General features: G+C 36.5%; 1 protein-coding gene across 4 annotated transcripts; it reads left to right on the top strand.

Annotated features, from left to right (window-relative positions):
- Positions 1-1,955: 1,955 nt before the first annotated feature.
- On the top strand, positions 1,956-7,463 carry LOC128621660 (POU domain class 2-associating factor 1). Of its 4 annotated transcripts, XM_053647598.1 has the most exons (5): positions 1,956-2,256; positions 5,001-5,116; positions 5,952-5,994; positions 6,071-6,354; positions 6,458-7,463. In XM_053647598.1, exons 1-5 carry the CDS (start codon positions 2,241-2,243, stop codon positions 6,734-6,736), a joined length of 738 nt encoding a protein of 245 aa, XP_053503573.1. In that variant the 5' UTR covers positions 1,956-2,240; the 3' UTR covers positions 6,737-7,463. The 4 variants fall into 4 exon arrangements, with proteins under 4 accessions (XP_053503573.1, XP_053503574.1, XP_053503571.1 ...); XM_053647599.1 differs by lacking the exon at positions 5,952-5,994 and having other exon boundaries at positions 6,034-6,354; XM_053647596.1 differs by lacking the exon at positions 1,956-2,256 and having other exon boundaries at positions 4,731-5,116.
- Positions 7,464-13,426: the final 5,963 nt, after the last annotated feature.

Below are 13,426 nucleotides of genomic sequence, written 5' to 3'. Positions count from 1 at the left end.
TGCCATTTTACAGAGAAATGCAACCAAATTAATCGGGAGGAACTTTATCATGCAACAAGACAATGATCCAAAACACACTGCCAACTCAACAACGGACTTTTCCACAGAAAGGTGGAAGATTTTAGACTGGCCAAGTCAATCATCAAACCTTAACCCATTTGAGCAGCATTTCACCTCCTGAAGAGGAGACAGAAGGGCGAACCGCCGATCCCCTGAGCCCCACCAGCCACCCACCTGCCCCGTCCCCCAGTTTTTGTGCGGGTTTTGTGATGTAATTAAAATTTTGTTGTAAAAACCTGTAAACTATGGTTAATGATATTACCCCCAAAGACAGCTGAACATGGTACATGGAAAACTGCTCAGAATGAGCTGTTTGCTGGATGAGACTGTAATCTGGATGACTATAATTTTGGTCACAAGCTGCTGCTATATTATGAAACAAATCATTCTAATTATTCATTGGACATTCTAGTTACACAAGAACATCCAGTCCCTGGTACATATTGTAAATAATAAACTTATTCCTGCTGGAACACATACATCTATCATAAAACTATCCATATTTTTTAATAATATAGAAAGAATTTTTTTTTTTTACATTATATAATTAACTTTTAACTTGACCTACTTTCAGGACTATATTTAAAAAAATACCTTAAATAAAATGTCTGCATCTTAATTTTTTTGTTCTCACCTAAAGCTACACCTACAGCTACTTAGCTGGGCCAGCAAGGCCACAGGTTTTCAAAGAAATTCTAATCGTCCTGTGTTCTTAAACTGTGGGTCACTTACATGCAAGTGCTTGCTATGTTGTCCTCTCAGGTCTGCCCCCTCCCCTTCCTCGAGCATTGCTTCAAGTGAAGATCACAGTAGATAAGACATTTTCATTTTCCTCTCCCCTCTGCTGATTTGTGGCCTGATACAATACTTAACAATGTTAAATCAATTGAGCCTGCAAGCAAGAATCTTCAAAACTCTGGTTTTTCTCACTGGTTTGTGCATTGTTTCTCATACCCAAGGAGGTCAAGAGGCTAAATATTATCTATCAGTGCTTGACCTGTTAACTGTGTCTGTTAACTGACAATTCACCACAGAACAAAAGTAAAAACAAACAAAAAAATCTATACAGCTTTAAAGAGTAGAAAGCACAGTATCGTTTTATATTTTTATTACAAGACCTCTATATATACTGTTTCATATCCACTAAAGCCTATGGAAATTACCTCTTTGCATTGGGCCACCACTGTATTTTGCATTAGACAATTTTTAAATGCATCAACTGTTTAGTGCTGTGGTGCATTTAATTTGAGTGCTGGGGGAAAGTGTACTTCCACACCCTGATAAACTACAGTAAGTGTTGAATTTCTTCTAAATTTTCTATTTCATCTGGGTATACAAATGGTGGTGTCAGTCTTGTTATTAGTCTATTTACATGCTAATTACTGTCATTAATTACCATATTACATTACTGTCTATTATGATTTTAATGGCCTGTAAGTGATAAATTGTCTGCAATTGGTCCATTGTATTGCTAAATCCATTCTACTTTTATTTTGTTCATGTAAAGACTGTTGATTGCTTGCTGCTGAATTAACATAGAGTAGAGCTGAGAAAGGATGTGTTGTGCATTCAAGAGCTCGGATGGTCAGTGAACCTCAAAATCTAAGCAGGTGTTTCCTTTTCAACACTGATAAATTGACTTGCACAGAGGTTTCAGCTGGGTCTGAAACTCTCACAAACGTCATTTGGGCACCAGATTTGAACTACTTCATCTCCTTTAAGAAAAATAAACTGACTTGCAGATATGTGCAATTTACCAGACTGAATTGAATTTATATGCAATATATTATGTATCCAGATTATAATTTTTTCATTGCTTAGTGAAGTGGGATGAAAATCTACAGTATACAATATATTATGTAACCAAGGTGACTGTGAGCTGCTTTTAATCCTCTCCTAAATCCAAAATTATATAAAGAAATCATTATAGAAGTGGTCCAATGTGTTTAGAATATTAAAACAGTATATTAAAACTCTAGCCCTCTTCTAAAGCAAGAAGTAACATTTAAATTAAATGGGAAACTCGTGATCTGCATTGTGGTGACATCACTTGAAACTGCATTGCTGTTGCTTTTATAAAGCAGCCCACTCAGGCGATCAGTGTATACTTCTGAGGCGAATTAGCGTGTTAGTGTTCATCTAAATGATTAAAACCATATTAAATTAACGCATATCAGATTATGCACATGGGAAAATGTAAGTAAGAATTTTTTCCAATATACATGCAGCATATTTCCAAAATGACACATTACACATGTCATTAACCACTCAGTGTAATTAAATACATATCTTTTAATTTATTACTAAGCTTATTTAATTGATTTATAATGTAAATGAATTTAATAACAACTTTCTTTTTGCAATTTGCAACAGCAATAAGACATAGACACAAATCCATGTAGCTCATGCATAGTATACTGCTGGGAAATATTCCAGTAGTTAATCTATTTTAATTCATATGTTTGAAGCTGTATCTGCCATTTTAACATTATCTGAAAACATCGTATAATCTGCTAAACTATAGACTTCACTTATGGTCAGTTTTTTAGGGTTTATGTGAAAAATGCTAAAGTGAAATTTACAATGATGCATGTTTAAGTGAGAATATTAATACTTTATTTCTTATGCTGTTGAATGTCATCTTCATGCTGACATGATGTTTCTGCAGGCTTTGTGATATTATTGACAGGTGATGATGTATATTAACAAGTTTATCTTTGACAATCATTCCTTTCATTTTGAATGTTATTATGGAATCTTATTAACAAGATTAATTTGATTATTATAAAATTCACAAAATATATTAGAGAGGTGGAAGTCACTCAACCTGGAGGGCAATAGTGTATACACATTTTAATGTTTCAGACACACCATGCTATACAGTTTTATTGTTGTATATTCCTTATCATTTGTAAAACCTCATCCTCACAGAAAATAAAATTATTCTGGAGGCCTGTCCGCATGTTGGGGGTTGGTAGCTTAATCTTGATATGCAAAACATCACAATTATTGCCCTCCTGCCAAAAAAAGAAGGGTGCACAGCTGCAGAGCTTCCTCTTTTCGAGTCCCTGAAATCCTGTCACGCTTGTAATTTGCAGAATGACTCTTTGCTCTTATAAGAGTTATAAAGTGCAACTGTTAGTTCACTGTTCGTCTGATTCTCAGTTCAATCCATTTTGAAGGTAAAACACTTCCATATATCTGAAATAGAGAAAATGTTGAGATACTCAGATTGTCCACTAATTAACAGAACTGTGAGTGATAATATTACAGGATGCAATAGCATATTTTCAAACAGTTGAATTTTATATGTAAAGTGTCTGGTGCAAGCCCACTCATATTCAGCCACTAATAATACATCATTAATTTCATAAGAAATAAGGTACAATTTAAAACACTCAGTTGCAATCAGATATTAATGGTTAGGTAGCACATTTAGAAAAGTTATATATCACAGCAACAGGAAATGAGGCATGAGAGAAAGAAATATACTGTTCACATGTTGTGGTCTGCTATTACCTGTATTACTCATATCAAATAATACAACAGAATGATGTCTGACAAGTAGGGCTCTTCAGGTTAATTCCTTATGAACCATTTCACTTAGGTGCTTTACATACTCTGTGAAAATATCTGAAGCAAATAAATTGATGTGTTGGATTTCCAAAGGGGTGAGGTGTCTCCTTGTACCAGGCTGGAGTGACCACAATAAGCAATAAGCAGCTTTCTTTCTTGCACTGAATATGTGAGGTATCTGTGTGCTAAATCTAAGGCTCATGAATGAAACCTTTGTAAATAACAAACTTAATGGATGTTTAGGTAATGTATGCAGGTAATGCATGCAGGACAATTATGTAAGCGTTAAGCTGGTTGGGGCCCCAGCCCAATCAAATAAATTTTAAGATAGTAAATTAATTATTGATTGTGTGAAAGTTGCTGAATTTGTGTATGTATGGGTTATACAATCACACTTCTCTAGTGAGTCTATACATTTGCATTTTATTAAGGGGGTTCCTGCAGTTGTACATTATGACCTCTCTAGCAGTAAATCAGGACTACATTTCAGTTCAGTTTAATAATTCTAGGTGTGACCATTCTTTACAATATAAAAAAACAAGTTGTTTTCCATGTTTCCATTCTCAACATTTGTCATTACTCATCAAAATCTGTAATATAAGCACAGTACATAGGTATATGAGACAGGAAACTCCAAGTGACTGAATTAAGAGGCACATTGTTGTAACCACCAACACTGTTGCTTTACAGTCGAGCATGCCCAGAAAATAACCGTTTAATATTGGGAGCAAAGTATAAAGTTCACTTAATAATATGATCCAGTTAGTATTAATTTGTGTCTGTGTCCCCTTGGTAAATATGGTTAGCATGGATGTGGTCATTTATGCACGCAGTACACTCTGCGTGCAGAAAAGGCTGAAACAGTTCATTTATCAGTAGGCCAATATGAGAAAATCTGTTCCTTTATTTGATCAAATAAAAAAGATTGCTCAAGAAAGTAAATGTTGACCAATCAAGATTCTTTCTAAGGGCGGGTGAGTCCAGGTTTTACTACAACAGGATATAGTGTTCCACAAACAATGATTCATGAAGTGATTGCAGTTTAAATCACTACTTGAGAATACATTTTGATTAAGCACAAAAACTGATTATAAGCAGATGTCTGTCAGTGAATGTGGTTGATAATGTTTCATGCTGTGAATAGATAAAAGAACTGATGTCCTTTGCATCAGTGCTCTTCAATGCTCACTCTATTCCACACTGACTCTTATATTTCATAAATCACTAAGTGGCCACTCCTCCTGAAACACACAGAGCAAACTCCTGCCAAGTTACTTTAAAAATCCCTTATTTTCAACTTATGCCTAGTATATCTGGGGAAATGCATTTCTTGGTTTCTAACACAAATCTGTGTTTGTCCATAGCACTGTCAGAGCAGGCTGCATCTAAACCATACCAGGGTGTGAGAGTCAAAGACCCTGTGAAAGAGCTGCTGCGCAGAAAGAGAGGAAATACAGCCAAAACATTGCCTCCAACTGCAGTGAGAAAATGACCATATACACACACAGTACATAATCACACACACACACACACACACACACACACACACACACACACACACACGTTATTAGATGGGCAACTCCCTATCACTAAAAAGAAAAGAGAAAAAACATTATATGAAAAATGACCTATGCCACATAATCTAGAGATTATATCCTGTTCAGATTATCAAGTAGAAAGCTTTGTTTACTGTCAGATTTCCTTTACACTCCAGGAAGTTTAGAGAAGTAGCATGGACAAAGGTTTATTTTCATCTAATCTAAAACATGCCCTGTTGAGAATCAGCTAGATATTAGCTTAATTTGTTACGCGGACATGGCTGTAAAGCAACCAAACTCCAGGGGGATTTTGTCCTTATATAATCCAGGTGTTTTTCCATGACAGTTAAACCATTCCCCCATATTACCACAGGGCAATAGGCCTATGCAAATCAGCATGCAACCTTGCCAAGGATCTTGCCTGCCAACTTCATAATTATACCTGACAACTCGTGAAAACATAAATATACAAAAGCCTATCACGTTCGTATAAAAAAGAGTGTCACCCATTCCTATTCCACACTGACTTACTCCCACCCTCTCCTGCAGTTCTTCTTCATGTCTTCTCTTAAACTTTTTTCTGAGAGATTTCCACATAGTCCATCCTGTTTGCACACAGAAGATGTCTAAACACTGTGCAGCTCTAGTTCCTTGCAATTTAAATGATTTTTCACTAGAGAGATTTTATTTTTCGGATATAGTGTATATTAGATCATTTTATTATACATACTCAAGTTACATATATGCCACTTATTATTTTGATGCAATCTTCAACAGGTGGTGATTCCCAACAATACTTTGCCATCATATACACATGTTGGTGAGTAATATTAAAACAAGACAGTTTTTTTTACCACAGGGCTACAGATTTCTCACACCATATTTATGGTCTGAAGGGCCTTCTGGTTTCCCGGGCAGCAGCCAAAGCGCTCTGAATGAATCAGCTGTAGATGTTGGTGCCCTGTGTCCTGGTTGGGTTGCTCAGCCCAGCAGCACAGCTACCTTTCAGCCCTTAGGTCACTGGGCTCCTCCTGAGTATTTTCAACATGAGCAGAGCATCTCCACCCTCCCCTCCCTTACAAGTGACATGTATGTCCAGCCTGTGTGTCCCAGCTATGCAGTGGTGGGCCCCTCCTCTGTTCTCACCCTGGCCCATGCCCCTCTCTTCACCAACCTCGGGGTAAGCTATAGCCGATGATGAACTCTCCACGTGAAATGCTAGGCAAGTGTTAACTCAGTCCTTACCTCTACCTTCTCGGTCTCTTATCTTATATCTGCTCCAGACCATAAGCTCCTCCACTTCAGGCCTGCCCCAGATAGATGTCCAAGATGGCTCGCTGGCATACATCCCATGGGCCCCACCCTTGTCTCCCTGCCCACAGAATGTGGCTCCCCAGCTTCTGCCCATGCCTGTTCCTGTGTCTCATCCAGAACCACAGCAGGAGGAACCTGCCCCATCCTCAGAGGGCACCCTAGCTTTAGAGAAACTTCTGGAAGAGGAGGAAGAAGATCAGAAAGAGCCCTATGCCTGCAGTCCTTCACTGTTTACACAAGACATTTAGAATGCCTCAGTCCATCTTTTATACCTTTGCTGTTCTAAGCACTGAAATGTCACCTGTGAAGTAAAAAGTCTACCTTTATACCATAAATCATGAATTCAACATTGTGTTCAAATGCATATATTATTCAAATGTCTTCGTAATTGTTCATAAATGTGTCTTTTTGTATATAGAATGCTTTATTTTTTGCTTGTTGGGGCTATAAAAACACAAATTTGTTTTGTAAATACAAAAAAAGAAAAAATTAAACGTTAATGTTAGTCAGTGATTGTTCCATGAGTTGTCAAACAAATTTCATCTAAGAATCATTTCACATTTCTCTGTTCTCACTTGCTCTGTTTTTCCTAAATCTGACCCCAAAAAAAACCCTTTGTTTGTTTTCCTGCAAATATATCTTATACTTTCATATCCTGTAAGAAGAGATATATTTTCTCAGCAGGTGTCACATAACTCTTATCAAAACCCTGTGAGTCCATCAGAGCACTCTAGATGAGTGTTTAGGGGGAAAAACATCCCTTTGTTGCAAAGACTTTTATCTGGTTATCTTGACACAGTCATTGTCCTTTACCTAGGAGTGCCAGTTTTACCTTGCGTTTCCACAACATTTTTCTGGCCCTAGTTGTCAGCCCTGCACCTGCTCTTCAGCTGTCAACCTTACCAAGCTTTCATTATAGGCTTGGTACCTATAATAATGAAGCATAACCAAAGACAATAAAAAAAATATTATTTATGTCTTGAGACTTTGAAATGAAATTTCGTTTACAGTCTGACTAGTTGATGAGCATACCTTAAACCAAGAGATTAGTGTTAAATGTAAATCCCATGGTATAATGAATGTTTTAACAAGAGAAAAATGACAGGTCTCCCTGTCCGTGACTGTCGCACCTGAGTAATTTCAGCATCTTGGCATGTCCTTTTACATCAGTACATAATAAAACCATGTCCTTTGAGGACACATTTAATACATCAAACTATCAAATTGCTGTCCTCTTACATATGGATAATTTTTTAATTTCATTACAGGATAACAGTGCCATACCACATGGCATTGCTAGTGCAATGGGGCGACTAACTTTGCTTTCTAACCTTTAGCTAAGAAATATGATAACTTTTTAACTGCAGTAGGATTGTCCAAAGTCTATGTTTAACAGCAATGCCATAAAAGCTCTTCTTAGGAAAGCTGCAACTTATTAATCTCCCTTTGGGTTGCTCCAACACTCACAAATGAACCATGTAAAAGTTGTATCTGTCAAATTACACTTGGTTGTTGAAATCTTTTTATTATTATTATTACTTTGTTTACTTTTGAGGGGAATTTCTTTAAGAACAATTGATTTTTAATAACCAGCATGACTTCCTTTCATAGAATTGTTTACTTTGGAAATCAAACCTAGGTGGTTGGAGGGATTTTTGGAAAGTAACCATAACTCCTCACTTCCTCCTCTATCCTCTACCCTTCTTTGCCCTTGTTATTGTTTCCATGAAATATGAGTAATAGGTAATGTCACTCAAAAACCATGTTGAAACTCCTGCTTTTGGTTCAGCTTGGTGTGGATGAGAAAACTATTTCCGCCAAGACCAAGATCTACACAACATGTAGCCAACATGATCCAGGCATGTCTGAGTCTGAAAGAAAGGAATTTGATTTGTCTGCCAAAGGAAAGGTAGCGCTAGAGGCATCCAGGATCTGGAACTCTCACGTGTTGGATGAGACAAGGCTTTAAAGCATTGTGTGAAATTCTTTAGAATTAAATGTCAGTTTAGATGTATTGAAAGAACAAGTTGTTTAAAACAACAGTTGAAAGGTTGTAATACCTAATTTTCTTAAGATCTAAAACACGTGCTCTAAGCCACTGTCCCTCTGATAAGATAAACTGGTATTGTTTTTTGCGAAATATGACTCATCTCGTGAGTAATCTCACTGATGTATCACATGTGAAAGCCATAGGCTTTTGTCAAATAAACTGTGGGAAGTTCACAAGTTAATATTTTATTATTTATTCTCTCTGAAAAACACAAATTATTAGTGAGTTGTATTGTGATGCATCATGCTTATGATTCTGAAGTGAAAGGTGGGTGTGGTGATTGGCTAGAAATCTGAGAATTTGGTTATGACTTAAGAGATCATGTATTTGATCCTCTGTATATTACATCTTGGAGTGTGGTGCTCAACCCCGAGTCCGCCTGATTGTTAAATATACATGTCAGTGTCAGCTACATGCAAAAACTTAACACTTCTCCTAGTGTAACCAGATCTTTAGGATTAGCTGTGTTGAACAAGCAGGTTTAAGTGTTAAATACCACAAAAGGCGAGTATGCATTTTGTGTGTTTTTCACATGTCAGTGAATCTTAGCAGATAAACGGGTTGTGGAACTCAGTTTGTCATCAAAAACCTCTAGGGTTCACAGGTAAAGTCTTAACTGATGTTGAGGTGCTCTTGCACAGATACAAGTGGCATAATAATATGTGCAAAGGACCTCTTAAAGTGCAGTCCAAACCTTGCATGTCAAAAAGATTTTCACATTTTCTGCATGGAGGAGTGTCCAAAATCTTTCTAACAGTGTCTCCAATTTGGCAGGAAAAAGTACATTATTTAAGAAAATATTTAAAGTTTAAGTCTAAAACTATACAGTGCCCATCATATTGCAGTTGCATACAGTATATCTTATATAGAAGGTCAGGATTTCTGTGCCTGTCTATGAGGATACAGAACCAGCCAGTCTGGTTCAAAGACCCATAGGGGAAAACCCCCAGCCTGTGAGTTTAAACGAGCAGGTCTTTACAGCCTGTCAAATTGCCAGAGAATCTGATTTAAATATGAGTTTAAGGTCAACAGCAGTTCCTCTGTTGTCTGTGTAAAAAAAAAAAAAACCTGTAAATTGATATATTCAGCATGAGTATGCTGAGATAACCTGGGAATGACCTGAAGCACACAAGCTCAATTTGCTCAATCAACCCTTTAAATATTTATGTATAAAAACTTTAATTGTTTTGGCTTCTGATTAAATGCATCTTATTTTTTTCTTCATGCCTTGCTTTACTAACTTCATCTGTAGTCAGTCTGTTTTCTTAAAATTAGTAGAATGTTTACATGAGAAAATTGTTGTTGTTGTTGTTGTTGTTCTGCATAAATGTGTAAAAAGTCTCTTAAAAGTCTCTCATTGAGAGCACACATTTGCTGCTGGCTGACGTCATTATATCATTAATTCAGTGCAGTCTGTGCATCATGAAGATCTAATCGCACTGGAATTAAGATTTCCAGCTATTTGTGAAGTAACAGTAGGCGCTACTTTGAGCTCTCAAGCATCACTATTGGATATCTTATCATTTTCTTTTGGGTTTTTTATCGCAAATATTATTTTGCTCTCACATATATCTATTAACTGGAAATGGACAAACCAACACAGGTAAACAGAACAGTGGCTCTCGGGTGAGAGGGGGAAAGTACTTTCCCAAAGCACTAAAACAGGTTCAGGCCAATCCATACTGGATGAGAACGCAATTGCTGCAAGCAAAGAAACAGCGTGCAGTGGCTTGCCCTCTCTTCAAGCATGCAGGTTAAACTCTACCACGCTTTTTGGTGTGACAAAATGCACAAATTGTGTTAATATGCACTGTTTTATGCATAAAACAAATGTTTAAAACTACACAAACTAATTATGTTTCTGTTCCAAATATTATCATGCCTACCATGCGCTTTTTATCTGTATCTCAATAGAACTAATGTTTAAAACCCATACAAGTTAGATGCTTCAGTGCATTACCTCAATAAGCTATTTTTTAGTGTCACAGACTGATGTTGAAGGGGATATGACTGCACCTGCCTGTGTTCATTTTTGAATCTTGATACATGCTTCACAGAGTGTAGAGCTACTGTATCAACCATGTTAAACACCTTTTATTCACCTTACAAATATCAGGCCTGGTGTTTCACTGTGAGTGTGCTGTTAAATAGGATGCTGATAGTCATGACAAAGTGTCAAGCAAAATAATAATAGACATTCCCTTTCTATGGGTGACAATTATATGTTTACTTTGGGGTGGTGCAGGGGCAATATTGTATACCACATGTGATGCCAATTGTGCTATGAATTGAATCAATTTAATGGAGTAGATACCATTAAGGTTAGGGCTTACTAGCATATAAGAAGATATTTTTTTGATGGAGAAGCATTTATGTAAGTCACTATGAATAAGGGCCTATGCTGTAAATCTTAATGCAGCTAATGTCTAGCTTTTCTTATGACCCCAGCCATGCACAATAAAAAAAAAATATTATCACGGTTGTTAATAGAGGCTTAGCTTTTTTTTTTATTTTTTAAATCACCAGATAACAATTCCAAATAGGGTCTACTTATTAATGGGTGGTTAACATAACACATCATGACCCCTCTCTTACTGCTCTACAATTCATGAATCTTGATGAATGACTTATGAATGAATTATCTTAATGAATATCTTTCACCAACTGGCCTATAGACAGGCTTAATCATTAGAGTTATAGGTGAGGCCAAAAATTTATATACACCTAGGCTATATAAGACATTCAACTCAATTTTCACAACTCCATTTCATCTACTTTATATCCATAAGAGGTCAAATAAAAATACCAAAGTGACATATTTATTTCAGCTTTTATTTACTATATAGAATTTTCAGTGGGTCAAAGGTTAACAAATTCTTGAGAGTATTTGGTGGCATTGCCTTTTAATTGATTTAACTTGAATCATTTGAAAACACTTGGGATAGCCTTCCGCAAGCTTCTCGCAATACATTGCTTGACATTTTGCTCATTCCTCCTGATTGAAGTTGTGTAATTTAGTCAGGTTTGTGGCCCTCCTTGCTCAGACATGCTTTGTCAGGTCAGTCCATTTTCTATTGGATTCAAGTCAGGGCTTTGTGATGACCAATCCAATACTTTTACTTTGTTGTCTTTAAGTCTTTAAGCTATTTTAGCACTCTCTTAATGGTGGCTGTACTAAATTTGGTACCTGATGCCTTCAGTTCCTCCAGCTGTTTTTTTTTTTTTTTTTTGTTATCTTGGGGTTCAGTTTAAGCGTTCGTTCATCCCTGGGATTTAACTTGGATTGCTGGGATTTAAGTGAATTATTTTTATTTTTTTTTTTAGATTTTCGCTGAGTTGCTTGGATTTTACCATGGTACCAAAAGCAAAAAGGCACTGGCTCTAAAGGTAAGCCCTTTTACAGCTTCAGGTGTGCTCCCATTAAATCCATGACATTTGGCCAAATAGAAGCTTCTAAAAGATAAAGTCAAAGAGAAAAGTCAATTGGAATCTTCTAGACTATTCAAAGACACAGTAAACTTGTTGTATGTAAAGATTTGACCCACTGGAATTCTGATATAGTGAATTAAAATATCTAATCAATTGATTTCAATTTACCTCTGATGTACAATGTAGACGCCCCAATTTACTTGCCAAAAATGTATAGCAACATAAAATGTGTGGAGTTGTGAAAAACTAAGATTGAATATCTTTAGCTTTGGTGTATGTAAACTTTTGGCCTCAACTGTACACCCTGCTGGGCCACCAGTCCATCACAGGGCACCATGCACATATTCACACACTCATTCACTCGTAGACAGTGTGTTAATTATACATTGACTTTCGGGGAATCAGTTTTTGCCCAGATTAACTGGTTTGTATAATGCAGATGTGTGGATTCAGAGCTGTATCCTTAAAACAGCACATGAACAAAACACTTTAAATGCTATAATTCATACAATGCTGTCAGCTTTATGTGACGAATAGTGCCATGAATGCCTTAAAAAAGTAGTATGTACTTTCTGAACTACTTCTCAGCTTACTTGTCTTTTCGTGCCTGTAAAAAACTGCCTTATGTCTAATCCCTTTCTTTTACTCATGACATCATCAGTGTTAAATGAAATCTGAGTGCAAAAAAGGCCTCTGTTATTTCTATGTAAAAAGGTCACTGCGTTAATTTGTATTTATTACCAACCAAAACTAAACACAGATAAAACAGACATTCATGAGTCATGAGTAAAGGGTTGCGTCTTATACAATATGGTAAAGGTGGACAATGCATTATTGTCCATTATTGTTCTCAACACTGGCGCCCTTCAGGGGTATGTACTTAGTCCACTTCTTTATATTCTCTATACAAATGACTGTCAGAGTCCAGTCACCACCACTCATTACTTTAAATATGGAGATGATACTTCCATTCTTGCATTGCTGAATAAGGACAATGATTCATAGCACATTTTAGTACATGGTGTGATGATAACTTTCTCCACCTTAATAGCACAAAGATTAAGGAACTGGTTTTTAGCTCTTACAAAACACTGATACATCCTTCCAGTATTATCATTAACAGAGAGATGGTTGAAAGGGTGGAGCATTCCAGATATCTTATCATTACATTGGATAAACATCTCAACTTCAGTCAACACACTCTAGGTATTTACAAGTGCTGTCGACAGAGACTTACAGTTATTTGTAAACTTAAACATCTGTCTGTTCAGCCTAGTCTCTTCTTCTTCTGTACTGAAGTATCATTGAGCTGGTTCTTACGTGTGGTGCCATTTGTTTCTTTCATATGCTAACAGTTACCAATAAGAACAAACTCTTAAAGATAACTAATTTAGCGAGAAAAAATATTGGTATTCCTACCCCTAATTTATCGGACTGTGTCGTTTCATATACGCTCCGG

Source organism: Ictalurus furcatus, chromosome 17 (assembly GCF_023375685.1).
Source record: "Ictalurus furcatus strain D&B chromosome 17, Billie_1.0, whole genome shotgun sequence".
Classification (NCBI taxonomy): domain Eukaryota; kingdom Metazoa; phylum Chordata; class Actinopteri; order Siluriformes; family Ictaluridae; genus Ictalurus; species Ictalurus furcatus.
The sequence above is the reverse complement of the archived record's forward strand: the minus strand, read 5'-3'. Positions and strand labels throughout refer to the sequence as shown.

What these genes read in the sequence shown, in the direction of transcription:
- LOC128621660 (XM_053647596.1), top strand. Translation starts at nt 4,937, where the DNA reads ATGCCTAGTATATCTGGGGAAATGCATTTCTTGGTTTCTAACACAAAT. An exon ending in AAACATTGCCTCCAACTGCA is followed by an intron (nt 5,117 to 5,951) that starts GTGAGAAAATGA and finishes AATCTTCAACAG; the next exon opens with GTGGTGATTCCCAACAATAC. An exon ending in GCCATCATATACACATGTTG is followed by an intron (nt 5,995 to 6,070) that starts GTGAGTAATATT and finishes TATGGTCTGAAG; the next exon opens with GGCCTTCTGGTTTCCCGGGC.